This window comes from Neolamprologus multifasciatus, chromosome 6 (genome assembly GCF_963576455.1).
Source record: "Neolamprologus multifasciatus chromosome 6, fNeoMul1.2, whole genome shotgun sequence".
In the NCBI taxonomy this organism is placed as follows: domain Eukaryota; kingdom Metazoa; phylum Chordata; class Actinopteri; order Cichliformes; family Cichlidae; genus Neolamprologus; species Neolamprologus multifasciatus.
The window spans coordinates 35823663-35838032 of record NC_140444.1 but is presented as its reverse complement, the minus strand read 5'-3'; the positions used below and the strand labels follow the sequence as shown (position 1 = coordinate 35838032).

General features: G+C 44.0%; 1 protein-coding gene across 1 annotated transcript in view; it reads right to left on the bottom strand.

Moving 5' to 3' along the window:
• The window catches only part of gpr179 (G protein-coupled receptor 179), a 32695-nt gene extending 25369 nt beyond the window's left edge, over window positions 1–7326 (bottom strand). The window contains exons 1-2 of the mRNA XM_085164318.1: window positions 5656–7326; window positions 3923–4031 (exon numbers count right to left, since the gene is read on the bottom strand). Coding sequence (XP_085020444.1) covers window positions 3923–4031; window positions 5656–6572 — 1026 coding nt within the window. The 5' untranslated portion in view covers window positions 6573–7326. The remainder of the gene's footprint in view (window positions 1–3922; window positions 4032–5655) is intronic.
• Window positions 7327–14370: the final 7044 nt, after the last annotated feature.

Here is a 14370-nt window from a genome sequence, read left to right as displayed (position 1 = left end):
TTGGATCGTTCTGTCAAGGAGACGTAAGTAGAAGAAGGATTCAAACGCAGGGCTCCAAGTGAACGTGAGCTCATTTCTTTACAGTGACTCTTAAACAACAGAAAGGTAGTGAACAGTAGTAACAGTCCGGTTTCCTCAAAGGTTTCCTCAAAGTCCTAACACTATCCAATCTTCTCCCAAATCCACACAAGAACCAGCTCACTACTTCACATCTTGAAAGCTAATCCTGGGCAACCGCAACAGCAAGGCTAGGAGACATGCTGCACTGTTTCTCCAGCCACAACCCAGTGAAGACTGAGTCTCTGTTGCATCTTTATGAAGCAACCAAACAAGGTCATCAGGAGCAGGTGTGTGGGAGCCAGAAGGCAGGTAACCAGCCATGTCATGACACACACACAACAGTTTTGACCATTGGCTGAAATACACACCCAAACCATGATAGAGCCTCCACTGTGTTTTACAGATGGCAGTAGACTCATACTGTTAGACCTTTTCTCAGCCTTGTGTCCTGAGATCCTGTGTCAGGTCTTTGTTGGATTTTTTCCTTGGACACGACTTTCAGACACGGTTTATCTGCTGTAGATAGTTGCCACTTTTTATTCCTCCACTTGTTCAGTTTCCTCAAAGCACACACTGCACACCAAGTCACACCAAGACATGCCAGGTTTTCAGCTAATAATAACTCTTTAGGAAATTATTTTATGTCTGTTAGTTTTGCTTTCGCTCAGAAGGCGAGTCCCAAAATTAGACGAAACTCTCCAACAGCTGTCTGAAGTCAGAGCTTTTGACTCACAGAGATTACTTTTGTCACGGCTGCCGAGGCGAGCCGTGTGGTGTTGGAGGGAGAAAGGACCCAAAATGCAGGCAGTTGATGATAGTGCTAGTGATGTTTATTTACAAAGTGGCGTAGTGGCAAAACAGGCAATGAGGGATGACAAAACTAAAGAAAACTATCCATCCATCCATCTTCATCCGCTTTATCCGAGGCCGGGTCGCGGGGGCAGCAGCCTAAGCAGAGAGGCCCAGACCTCCCTCTCCCCATCCACCTCCTCCAGCTTATCCGGGGGTCTGCCCCGGGCCTCCCCCCGGTGGCAGACTGATCCCCAGCTGCCAAGACTAAAGAAAACTAAACTGGGAAAACTAAATAACAAACCTGAGACGCAGAGAGATGCAGAGAGACGGGGTGAGACGTGGAGAGACGGGGTGAGACACGGAGAGATGGGGTGAGACGCAGAGAGATGGGGTGAGACGCGGAGAGATGCAGAGAGACGGGGTGAGACACGGAGAGACGGGGTGAGACGCGGAGAGATGCAGAGAGACGGGGTGAGACACGGAGAGACGGGGTGAGACGCGGAGAGATGGGGTGAGACGTGGAGAGACGGGGTGAGACGGGGAGAGACGCGGAGAGACGCGGAGAGACAGGGTGAGACGCGGAGAGATGCAGAGAGACGGGGTGAGACACGGAGAGACGGGGTGAGACGCGGAGAGATGGGGTGAGACGCGGAGAGATGGGGTGAGACGCGGAGAGACGCGGAGAGACTCAGAGAGACGCGGAGAGATGCAGAGAGACGGGGTGAGACACAGAGAGACGGGGTGAGACGCGGAGAGATGGGGTGAGACGCGGAGAGATGGGGTGAGACGCGGAGAGACGCAGAGAGACGGGGTGAGACGCGGAGAGACGGGGTGAGACGGGGAGAGACGCGGAGAGACGCGGAGAGACAGGGTGAGACGCGGAGAGATGCAGAGAGACGGGGTGAGACACGGAGAGACGGGGTGAGATGCGGAGAGATGGGGTGAGACGCGGAGAGATGGGGTGAGACGCGGAGAGACGCGGAGAGACTCAGAGAGACGCGGAGAGATGCAGAGAGACGGGGAGAGATGGGGTGAGACGCGGAGAGATGGGGTGAGACGCGGAGAGACGCAGAGAGACGGGGTGAGACGCGGAGAGACTCAGAGAGACGCGGAGAGATGGGGTGAGATGCAGAGAGACGGGGTGAGACGCGGAGAGATGCAGAGAGACAGGGTGAGACGCAGAGAGACGCGGAGAGACGGGGTGAGACGTGGAGAGACGCAGAGAGATGGGGTGAGACGCAGAGAGACGCGGAGAGACGCGGAGAGATGGGGTGAGACGCCGAGAGACGCCGAGAGACGCCGAGAGACGCCGAGAGACGCAGACGAACCAGCAACAGACAAGAGAACACACAGGGCTTAAATACACACAGCAGTAATCAGGATGAGAGACAGGAGGGCAACACACCTGGGAGAAATCAGAGCTGACGGGACAGGGGAAACGTAACCTGAACACACTCACATGAGACGGAGACTTTCAGAATAACACAGGAAACTCAGACACAGAGAACCAGACAGACAGATTCACAACCAGACAGTGTGACACCATAGACAGACAGAACACAGTGGGACCAGGGTAAGCACAGAACAGAAACCTAACAAATGGCAAATCATAACAGAATAAATACTCAGAATAAACAAAAGCATAAAGAAACACAAAACACTGAGTCGGCAGACTCAGGACCATGACAACTTTTACATATGCCAACCTCAGTCTTCTAAACTTTAGTCATGTTTAAAAGCATACAACACAGAAAATAAGAATAAATAAAATGTATTTTATTTATTTCTTTATTTTACAATACAACCTCAGAAAAATTGTTCTTATCAGTCTTTATCGTTTTAAGTAATTGTTTGAGTAATTGTTACTCAAACATGCAGAAACAGCTGTCGGGAAGCGAAATAAAAGCTCTGCTGTAACCAAATCACTGAACAAATGTGAGATGTGGGAGGTGATTCGGAGATCAACACCAGGTTATGTCAGGACATATCTTCCCCTCTTTCAATTTCTACATTTTCCCTTTCAAACACCAAGCTGTTTGCCTCACATTAAAAAGAAATCTCTAAAAAGAAATCAAGCAGTGGTTGCACACGTGATCTTGATATCTTTTTTTCAAAATTCAACCACATGAGGCAGTATAAAGGCTGAGAGGCTTCTTCTAATGCCCTGTTACTATTGTTGGTACTCTGGTGTAGTGCAGGTACTGTACAGTATGTACAATGTAGCATCACCTAGTTCCCCCTCTCACAGTCCTTTCTTTCTCCTTACTTTGAATGATCTAGTAAATATTTCAGGCTTCATCCTCAAAAGAGAAAGGAGACAATTAGCACGCGAAAGGATGTTTAAACCAATGAATATACGTATAATCTCAAAACTCCAGAAAAAAACCCGTCTGATCCCATGTGAGATTTAAAATGTATATTTTGTGTAAGAGTATGATTAATGATGAAACACTGACTACCCTGGCAGTAGAAGTGGCAGACACTTTTAGATTCATGAACAATAAACAACACTTGTTCTTGCCTTGTGGTCCAGATGTTAAGATCATACTGGAATAATATTGCTAACAATGTGTAGTATAATAGGCTATGTGCTAAAATGTTCCTAATAAAAATACTCACGTGCTGACTTAGAGATGTTCGAGAAAGTTTAACATTGTCACCATATATATTTATTGGCTAGCATGCTAGCAGTACCTTTTAAGTCATAATGTACTGTAAGTTTGCAGGTACCATGGTTTTAAAAAGTATGTACAACAATTACAGTTCTATCAAAAACAATTCAATCTATCCGATGTTCCTAATGTTCCCATATTATGTCCTTGAAGGAATGACATCACCAAAGCCATGGAGTTTCATCCAGTTTTGCTCAGTTATCTGTCAGTCAGGTCATGTCTATTGAGATAGATGCTAATAGTGCCAGATGAAATCTCAGGGATCGTCACAACAACATCTTTAATACTGGTGCCATTTTTCATGGCAATTTGGTTGTGTGTACGAAAAGCAACAAAAACACAAAATCTTGACTTTCTGTCGCTATCTCAAAGGTAGTTTCAGTCTACACTGTGTTTACCTCCATGGTGGTGCGGTTGCACTGGTGAGTATCAGCAAACCAGCCTTCCCCTGTTGCACACTGGTCCAAGTCAATGTCCTGAATGTTGACATCCACACGGATCACACCTCTAAAGCCGAACACACAGACAGTGGGGGAGTGGGTCAAAGATGTGTGACAGAACAAAGAAACAACAGTGGCTCCACATGAGGTCAGACTTAGAATAAGTCTCTTCTTTTTACGCATACATCTTCATATCCCAAAGACCTCACCGTGCCAATTCAATTCAATTTTATTTATATAGCGCAACAAAAGTCGCCTCAAGGCGCTTATTTCAATGGAGCACTTTCCTCTCAGACCACAGGCTTACTTGTGGTTCCTAGACTTTCTAAAAGTAGAATTTAAGGCAGAGAAGTCAAAGGAGCTTGCAAAGAAAAGCGTCTGGACTTCTTTAAGTTACTTGAAGACGTTTCACCTCTCATCCAAGAAGCTTCTTCAGTTCTAAGGTCAAATGGTGGGGAGTCCCAGATTTAAACCTAGTGGGAGTGTCCCCCCACAGAGGGACAAAAAGGACCCCCTGATGATCCTCTAATCGCCTGAGCCAAGGTGTGAAACTGGGTGTGGGTCCCAATCAGCCAGAGTTTCGGGTGAGTTCATTGTGAAACCTGGCCCCACCTTATCATGCGAATTCCTGAGGTCAGATGGCCGAGGATGTGAGTGGGCGTTAAGGCGTCTGGGGAGGGAACTCAAAACTGGATTATAGATGTCAGAGAGTTGGTGTCGACACCAACTGTCTGTCGATGACCTGGATGACTGAGAACCTTCACAGACTTAAGGCAGAGAAGAAAACATGGCAAAGCTGTGGAACCAGCTTCCAGTTTCTCTCAGGAGACAGACACTCTCTCCACTTTGAATATTAGGCTTTAAAGTTACTTTTTCTTTAGTAAAGTTTACAGTTAGGGTTGGTTCAGGTAACCCTGAGCCATGCCTTAATTATGCTGCAATAGCCTACGGCTGCTGGAGGACTTCCCATGATGTACCACTCTTGCATTCCCCTCTTTTTTACTCCCCATGTGTTTATATCCTGCTGTTCCAGGTCAATAACTTTTGACTTCTCTCTAGTCTGTGTTTTGTCCTGTTAAACTGAATTAAATTGCTACTGCACATTTTGCCTGACCATGCAAGACATTCTATTTCAAATGTTATATTTAATTAAACCCTTCAAACACATTCAAACACGAGTGTTATTGTAAATTCATTTCAGAGTGCTAGCTTCTGTCATTTTCAGCGGGTAAAATGGACTTGGAGTTTTGTTTAAACTACTCTGCTCACAGTGACCAATCGATACAACAAGATCGTTAATGGTCTTATTAGGCGTGATTTTGCATAAATTATGACTTAAATGTTTTTCTTTAATACCCTCACATTACTAAGAGTATTCAAAGGACTGAAAAAAGTGCTCCCAATGTGGATGCAAATCTCTCTGTTCATAATACAAAACGTATAATAGCATTTTATGACTGGAAGATGTCATTGGCACCACTGATTGACAGCTCATCACACAGATCAGTGGATTCACATCATTACTAAGACGGTTACTAGGAAACTGAATGATCATTCCCAAACCAAACATTTTAAAGTGAACCAACCAAATTTCTATAATTACTGACATCATCAGAGGTGTCACTTCTATGTGTGTGCCTGTATTTATGTGACTGTTATTGCTTGCTGTTTGTATGTGTGCAGGCCCTAACCTGAATTCTGGTGTCAGGTCAGGCTTGAGACCAAAGAAGGAGGTGGAGAGTGTGAGCATCCAGCCAGGCACAAAGCGTTCATCCATACAGTCCAGAAAAGGAGCACTATCCCAGCGTACCCCACTGCGATTGGTCACATAGCTGTCACCCTGCCCCCACTTAGGTGTGTCCAAGGTGTTGAGGTCATTGAGGAGCACTCGTTTGGACAGGGCTGTAATTGGCTGGCTGGACTCTGGGAATTTCAGTTTTCTGAACCAGCTGTCATCAGGGGCAGGGGCAGGTGGGTGCAGGCTCTCCCATGCCTTGGATAAGTCCTGGAGGATGATTGTCTGCACCTTAGCCATTGGGCTGCGAGTTGCATGGAGCACTAGCTGCGGCACCTGGGCAGTTGGGTCAGCATCAAACGTAAACAGGGCCCGTCGGATGAGCACATCAGCTTCTAGAAGGGCACGGACCAGGGCATGGTACCACTCCATATCCTCTTGCACCGTGCTCTCATGCAGGTCACTAGCTTGGAAGATCATGTTAAGAAAGTTGGCAGTGTTGGCTAGTGCATCCATAGCTGGCCTGAGGGGGGCGGTGAAGCTGAGGGGCAGGGGTCCCATCTGCCCACGGGTGCTATACGCCCGTGAACAACGGCCCATTACCAGAGTCGAGGGGTCTCCAGTGTACAGAAATGTCTCTGCCGGTGACCAGTCATCCTCTATTTCTGTGGGAGCTTCTGAAGTGGAAAACCCCGAAGGCTCTGCAGCAGTGGAGGAAGTGGAGGGGCTGGTGGAGTTTTCTGAAGTTCTTGTATTGTTTGTCAATGAGTCAGTGCTGTTGGTCGTCTCCACTGTGACGCCTGATGGGAAATCTGAAGCCACCTGCGCTCTGAGGACGGATGGCAGCAGGAGGAGAAGCCAGACGGGATCCATCCTGGACGCACGCTGATGAAGAAAAAAAAGGGGGGGGGAGTAACTGAAGGTGGTCACTCAGCTAAAGCACGCTTTGCCCCTTTTGGATTTCCTTTGAAGTGATAACCCGTCACATGTTGTTTTGAACTTTTCATCTTCACATTTGGGAGGCACTGCAGCAGCAGGTATCCGGTAACAACGCTGCCACACGCGCTGCTGAGCTCTCACTCGGAGCGCACAGCTCCATCTGTGCGCCGCACGGAACCATGCACGCCTGAGCTCGTGTCAACACGAAGATGTAGTTGAACCTGCGAGTCCTCGGTGGTGGTGCAAGGATAAAACTGACGAGGGGAGCAATCCCCGCATTTCTGTTTCCCGTAAGGTGTCTCTAGCGTGCCGTCGCACTCAGTCTTCGTTTCTCGTGCTTTACAATCACCAGTGCAAAGAAAACGCAGTGTGCGCAGCAAGAAGGAGGAGAGAGGAAAAACCTGAAACTTGGGGCTCCCTGCGTCAGATGGGAGGAGGAGGAGAGATGTTGTAGAGATGGAGGGGTTAAGAGAGAGAGCAGACTTCTCCCTTCTTCTTTTGCCTCCCGCTCTGCTATCTGTTGCTCCACAGAGCTTCCAGCCCGTCGGGTGGAGGCTCATGATGCTCGTCCCACCCCTCTCTACCGTCGTTCCCTCTCTCCTTGCCTCCCGCCTTCCGTCCTCCCCTTCCTTTCATTCAGCCCCGAACTCCCCCCTCCGTTTTGACAAACCCTCACCAGTGCTTAAAGGTGATGAGAGTGGTACATCTGTTGTGTGTGCGTGCGTGCGTGTTCACAAAGCAGAGGATGATGCATTCAGTCAGAGATGAGGGTTAAGCTCTGCTGCATTTGGACATCCATCAAAAATATCTCTACTGGCTGGATGGTTGGATGGATTAACCCCTCGTAAACAAGAGAAAGACGAGCATTCATTCTCTCTCACACACACAGTGGAGGCCACAGGATGTAAAGTGTTAACAACCTCCACATTTATACTTCAGCTTTTTGTTTCTAAGTTTTTGCATCATGAGGGAGTTCATTCTCTGTCCAGGCGCATGTTTAGTTCATTTGTTAGTTTTTGTGTGTGGTGGGGGAGCTCGCAAATACCATAACACTGGTGTAACAATCGTGTGTGTGCGTGCACACTGCTGAGTGAAAGATGTATGAGAAGCGTGATGAAAGAAAAGGCGACACAGATGTATGCGGGCAAGAAGACTAGTTTTGGTGACTATGGCAACCAGTTTCTGAGAATCTCCCGCCCCAGCCCCCTCCTCAACTGTGAGCCACACACACACACACACACACACACACACACACACACACACACCCTCCTTGGGACTTCACTGCAGAACAGCGAAGGTGGTGCAGTCGAGCTCGAGGAACACAATAAGTCAGACTGTTCTCGCGCATCTATATAGAAAAACACGCAAACGACAAGTGCAGTGATGAAATGAAGCTTTAACACACCATGAGTCACATTCATACCTACCGTTTTTCTTCTAGCTTATCTATTGGTAATGCTATTAATCATTTCATGCACGTTCAAGTGCGCAGCTAATAAGGCACTAGAAGTTGTCACATCTGAACTTTTTCTTCAGTCCAACAAATGTAATCTGTCTGAAAGCCATTAAAGACAATTTAAAACAATGCACTGTGCACTGTGAAGAGTAACAAGAGAATCCCTGTTGATGATGGGACACATGCACTGCATATTTTGATTTCGCAGGTTTTTTTTTGAAGAAGAAGAAATTGATAAAACACTGGGGTGAACTCAGTCTTACCAGCTCAGATTGTTTTTCTTCTCGGCTGAACATTGCGTGATTATAACTGATATATGAACACACTCCTACAATAACATAACGGTACAGATCCACTCTGGAATTCATGCAAATTTATGGCAGATTCAGCCTACGCAATATTTGCGTTCCGTTATCAAATTATGCAGTCAAAACTTTTTGCTGTGACTTAGCCTAGAACTTGCTTTTAAGTCTATCCATCCCCCTCTTCATATATGAGGGTGTTCTAATATCCATCCATCCATCCATTCACTTCCACTTATCCTTTTCAGGGTCGCGGGGGGCGCTGGAGCCTATCCCAGCTGTCATAGGGCGAGAGGCGGGGTACACCCTGGACAGGTCGCCAGTCTGTCTCAGGGCCAACACACAGGGACAGACAACCATTCGCACTCACATTCATTCGCACATTCACACCTAGTGACAATTTAGATTATCCAATTAACCTATCCCCACAAGCTGCATGTCTTTGGACGGTGGGAGGAAGCCGGAGTACCCGGAGGGAACCCACGTAAACACGGGGAGAACATGCAAACTCCACACAGAAAGACCCCGGCCTGATGGTGGAATTGAACTCAGGACCTTCTTGCTGTGCAGCAACAGTGCTAACTAAGTGTTCTAATATTGCACACAAAATGAAGTGACAGTTTGTGGAAATCTTGGTCCTACAGCGATGGCAACTGTTCACTCCTGAGGTCTTCAAGTTGTTCCAGTTTGATCCCATATAAACAAACATCTGATCTGGCAGCTGAGGTGCTGCAGATGAGTTTGGGGTATTCAAGGCTTGAGTGGGTAATATAATAACTAAGATAACTAAGTAAATAAGTAAAGACAGTTTCATGTAAATATTATTTTAGAGGCTTGTTTATTAAAAGCAAATAAAAGAACTAAAAGAGCCGGAACATCTAGAAGGAACGCAATGCAAAATAGACCATAAATAATGATATATATGACTGTACTGAACGAGAGTAAATATAAGATGAAAGGATGTATAAGAAAAACGATGTATAATGACCCCCGGGCTTCATCACATCAATATTCAGCTCTGCAGGGCAGGTTGTTAGTTTGATTACTCCACATAAACATCAAATATGAGCAAACACTGCCTTCATCTCTGTGGCTTACATGTACACACACACACACACACACACACACACACACACACACACACACACACACACACACACACACACACACACACACACTGTAAGGATTAATGGGCCTTCATCCACTCTCCTAGCATGATCTGCACTCAGCAGCAGCGTCATCTATCACTACAGAATGACCTGCAGCGCCATCTGCCTGTCTCACAGCGTTAATACAACACTGCTAGTCAGTGTGGAGGTTTGCGTCTTTGGAGCGCTTTGTTCAGTGTTTTAAAGCTAAGCTACTGCTGTGTTCATACTACACTTCATTTAAACAAAGATATATATTTCTACATATTTACCTTTGTCGCATCACTTCTCAATACAGTCCACATCTTATCGCGTATGACATTTAGAACTGGAAAATGTCATTGGCATAGCTCATTGACAGCTCATAACACACAGATATGGGATGGTACCAGTTACTAGGATGGTTATTAGGGCACTCACAAAGTAAACATTTCCACACCAAACATTTTAAATTAAACCAATCAAATGTCTGTCGTTACTGACATAATCATCAGTTCCATGTTTGTACTTGTCTGTTACTGCATCAAGTATGTTTGTTGTTGTGTGTGCAGGCTCTAACTTTAATTCTAGGGTCAGGTAACGGTTGAGGTGGAGACACAACGGCATGTTAGTTTGGTTTGTTGGCTAGCTTTTCTTAAAACGTCAGTTTGTGTCTGTGTGGGCTCTCTCCCAGTACTATGGCTTCTTACCACAGTCCATACATGTTGTTTGTCTCTTTGTCTCTCTGTGTTAGGGACCTGTTCAGGGTGTACCCCTGTCTCTTACTCACTAGGTTTATATCTGGGACTCTCCACCATTTGACCTTAGAACTGAAGAAGCTTCTCGGATGAGAGGTGAAACGTCTTCAAGTAACTTAAAGAAGTCCAGACGCTTTCCTTTGCAAGCTCCTTTGACTACAATGACCTGGATGACTGAGAACCTTCACAGACACCCCTGTCTCTTGTTCTTTGCTAGCTGGAATAGGCCCCAACCCCCTGCAGAAGAGAACAGAATAACTAAAATAGGGACATTTTGTACAAACATTTGTGGTATCCTGCAGATGATTCATACCTGAGTAAAAAAAACCTAAATATTGTGCTTATAGTCACAATAATGGTGATTTCTCATAGAGCGTAAATAAAAATGGCCACTAACACCATGACATCATGCTTTTGGTTAGTGAAATCATGTTGCAAATCCTCAGTCTGAGTACTCTAGGGATCTCAGTATTTTATAACCAGATTTGATGAGAAAGTTGCCGTTCTAAATGATTTATCCTACATGTGACCAGACTGTATAAAATAAACATCATCATCAAGACTTGAAACTATAAACCCAACAGGAACTTGTTTACTGAGATCATAGAGCAACGGAGCCAAAAGATTGTTTTTACATGGATCTATATTCCATTCAGTTCTTATTCCGACTGCACGCTGCTCCCCATTAGTGAGATTCAGGTTTAAGTCACTTCCACATTGGCATCAGAAGTGGAAACTGTGGCTATAGCCATCTTTGATATACAGTCTGTGGTCCAAAGTCTGAGCCCTTATATCAGCATGTTAGCGCGGCCTTTGTGAGAAGGTTAGCTTGTAAGTATTCAAATCAAAAATAATTAAAAATGACTGCAGTCTTCAGCATTTACTGCAAAGTTTTCACATACTGAAAGTTAACAGAACAACAGCATAGCTCAGTTTTTTAAATGAAAAAGGAAGACTGACCACCGGATTAATGAGTGGATCCAGCGGCTCTGTCATGCTGTGTTTGGGCATTTTGATTTGGGTCCATTTGTTCCCTTGAAGGAAACTGTATCTGTAACTGTTCTGCTGTTCATCATTATTATAACTATTCTGAATTATTGGATTGTTTTTGTGAGCATTATGAACCATAGTGCAGTGTTTTAATATTAGATTAAACCCTTTGCAAACCTGTCTTCTAGAAATTATATTTATGTATTATTTACAATATCATTATTGTTTCCATGGAAATGCTTCAGCAGTAGCATAATCACTGTCAGTGGCAGTACAGACACCAGAATCACACCGGTTAAGGTTAGGGAAGGTTCATGGTTTTGTTTAAACGAGTGTCAGAAGCCAAAACTGTTTCTGTAACAAACCGGACTGAGATATTTCCATGTAAAAGGTAAAGCAACCATGAAGGTAATGCTGTAAACATCGATAATTATGTCCCCTCCTTTTTAAGATGTGTATCAATTATAATATCAGTTGTCCTTTAACCTGTTATGGACTTATGGCTTTTTGTTCTGTTATCTAACCGCTTCCTTAAATAACATGCCCTTGGTACTTTAACAGTGTTGTTTGGAGCTGGAATGGGACACTCAGCTTAGAAAGAAAGCTGTGTGGGTTTGGCCTGTTTGCTATTCTACTCCTTGTGGATGGCAGCTTAATTTGAAGGGGACATATGTCTCTAATAAATTTAGGAATCTCTGCATGTGTGTCTGTTCTTTACGTATTTTCACAGCTGCTTTACACTGGGCAGGTGTTTCTGTTCTGGTTGAATTCCTGTGTTTTATTACTCGCTAATTTGGTTTTCTACTGCCTCACATGTATCAGTAGCACATGCAGGAAAGGCAAAGCCCTGTTTCACAGGTTGTGTTGGGATGTTGTTTACTGTTCACTTAAAAAGGCAGTTATTATCATCTGTCGTTGTTTTCCATCCGCTTCTTCTTTTTCCATTTTATTATTTGTATTTAACTTTTATTTTTAGCTCTTTTCTTGTAGTTTTCTCTTTTTCCCCTCGGACATCATCCATTGCTGTTCTCTCTGTAATTCCCACTTAAACTTCACTAAGCCAAATTAGCACTAGGCTATATTTGGATAGTCTCCATGTACATACTGCTGGCTGTTAGACCTGCCATTATCAGTCAGCTGAGGAGCTGCCATGTGCTACAGCTGCTTACAGTCACCCTATTTCACTTGCTAATCAAATGTAATAGGGTGACCACACTGTCTGAATCTTTGGGATGAAGCCAACAATAAGACACACAACCTTATGTAAAAAGTGGCACTCTGTCAGAAGATTGAATAAACTTGCTCTTAAGTGGGTCTTCATCATCAGATATCTGGGACTGTGCCACATGGAACTCGTTCTCTTTCCAGCATCTCATTAGATAAGAGCTATAAGATCGGTACTGGGGACAAGACTCCAGTAAGAATATGAACCCAGTTCTTAATTTATTGTTTCTGTTTAATGAATGCTCTTTTTAAACTCTCCTAGTTTGCCGACAGTAATTTGAAATCTTCTTTTGTATTTTGTTAGCTATATGTGAGTGACTGTGAAGTCCCAGTATCTGGATAATTACACTGTGTTTGTAACTCGAAAGTGTAGACTGTGTGCTTTAATAAGTAGTTTAGGAGTTACATCTCTCATTTAGAGCTCCCTGACCTGCTGTCCATCTACACCAAGTGGTGCAAGTCCAAAGCTAGGAAGATTATGATGGACCTCTCCCATCCCAACAATGGACTCTTCTCACTGTTGAGGTCTGGGAAGCGCTTCCGCTCCCTTAAGGCCAAGACAGAGAGAATGAGGAGGAGCTTCTTCCCCCAGGCTATTCGGGCCCTGAACCAGGTGTAGGACTGGACTCTCCCACACACATCACACCACCACCACACATTTCCTATAATCCTATAATCCCTATAATTTATAATCTTTATAATCTCTTTCTGCTATTTGCACATTTCTTACTGTAAATTTCTAAGTTAATTTGTAAATTTTGTAGTAACCTGTAAATTGTAAATACTGAAAAACTTTTTTTTCTGTTATTTAATGGTCGGGCATTGTACAGCTACAAGCATTTCACCCCCATGTCATACTGTGTATGGTTGTGTGTGTGTGACAAATAAAATTTGAATTTGAATTTGATTTTAGAGACCCCAGGAGCGAAGACAAACGCGGTAAGACACTTTGACCAAGTTTGACATGAAAGACTACTTTGTGTTCCAGCATAGGTCCAACACATGCTTAGTTTTACCTCTATTTTGGTCTGAACCAACTGCTGAGATAAATATAGGGAATCATTGTTCTTTGTTTTGGAGCATGTTGTCCATGCCTGGCACATATCTGTCAGAGGTTCTTCCAGAAGGAGTGCCATGGGGTGGCACTGGTCCCCTAATGTCACCCACCTGGTGTACTGTTCATCTCAGCAAATATTGTTCTTTGTACATATGATTGATTGATCAAATCAGGGCCCCTGGAACAACCCCCATTTATTTTCACAAACTGCTTTCTGTCACTTAAATAACCAATCTAAAACTACCCCTCTGACACCATAACGTTCCAATTTTCTTATTAATATATCATGATCTATAGTGTCAAATGCCTTTGTCAAGTCTATGAATAACCCAGCCACATATTGCTTTTGGTCTATGGAATTTGTGATGTATTCTATTGAATCTAATAGTGCCAATGATGTTGATCTGCTTGATCTGAATCCGTACTGACTCTCAGTGAGTAGTTCATGTTTATCTATAAATTTTTCCAGTCGGTTTTTAAACAGTTTTTCAAGAACTTTTGAGAATTGAGGTAGTAAAGAGACAGGCCTGTAGTTTGTGAAATGGTGTTTGTTTCCAGATTTGTATAAAGGTATAACTTTTGATATTTTCATTCATACTGTTTATTTTCAGTATATTATTGGTATTAGTTATTAATTTGCAGATTTCAAGATATAAATCATATGATGCTGTATTATTACATATAAAACTAGCATTAATGATTGAAATCATCTGCAGGTGCAACATTAAAATCATATATGCATTAATGAGTCAATAATTATGATCCAGTAATATGATTCTGATAAGGGATATTTTGCATAATGACTGCTTTTAAATTTG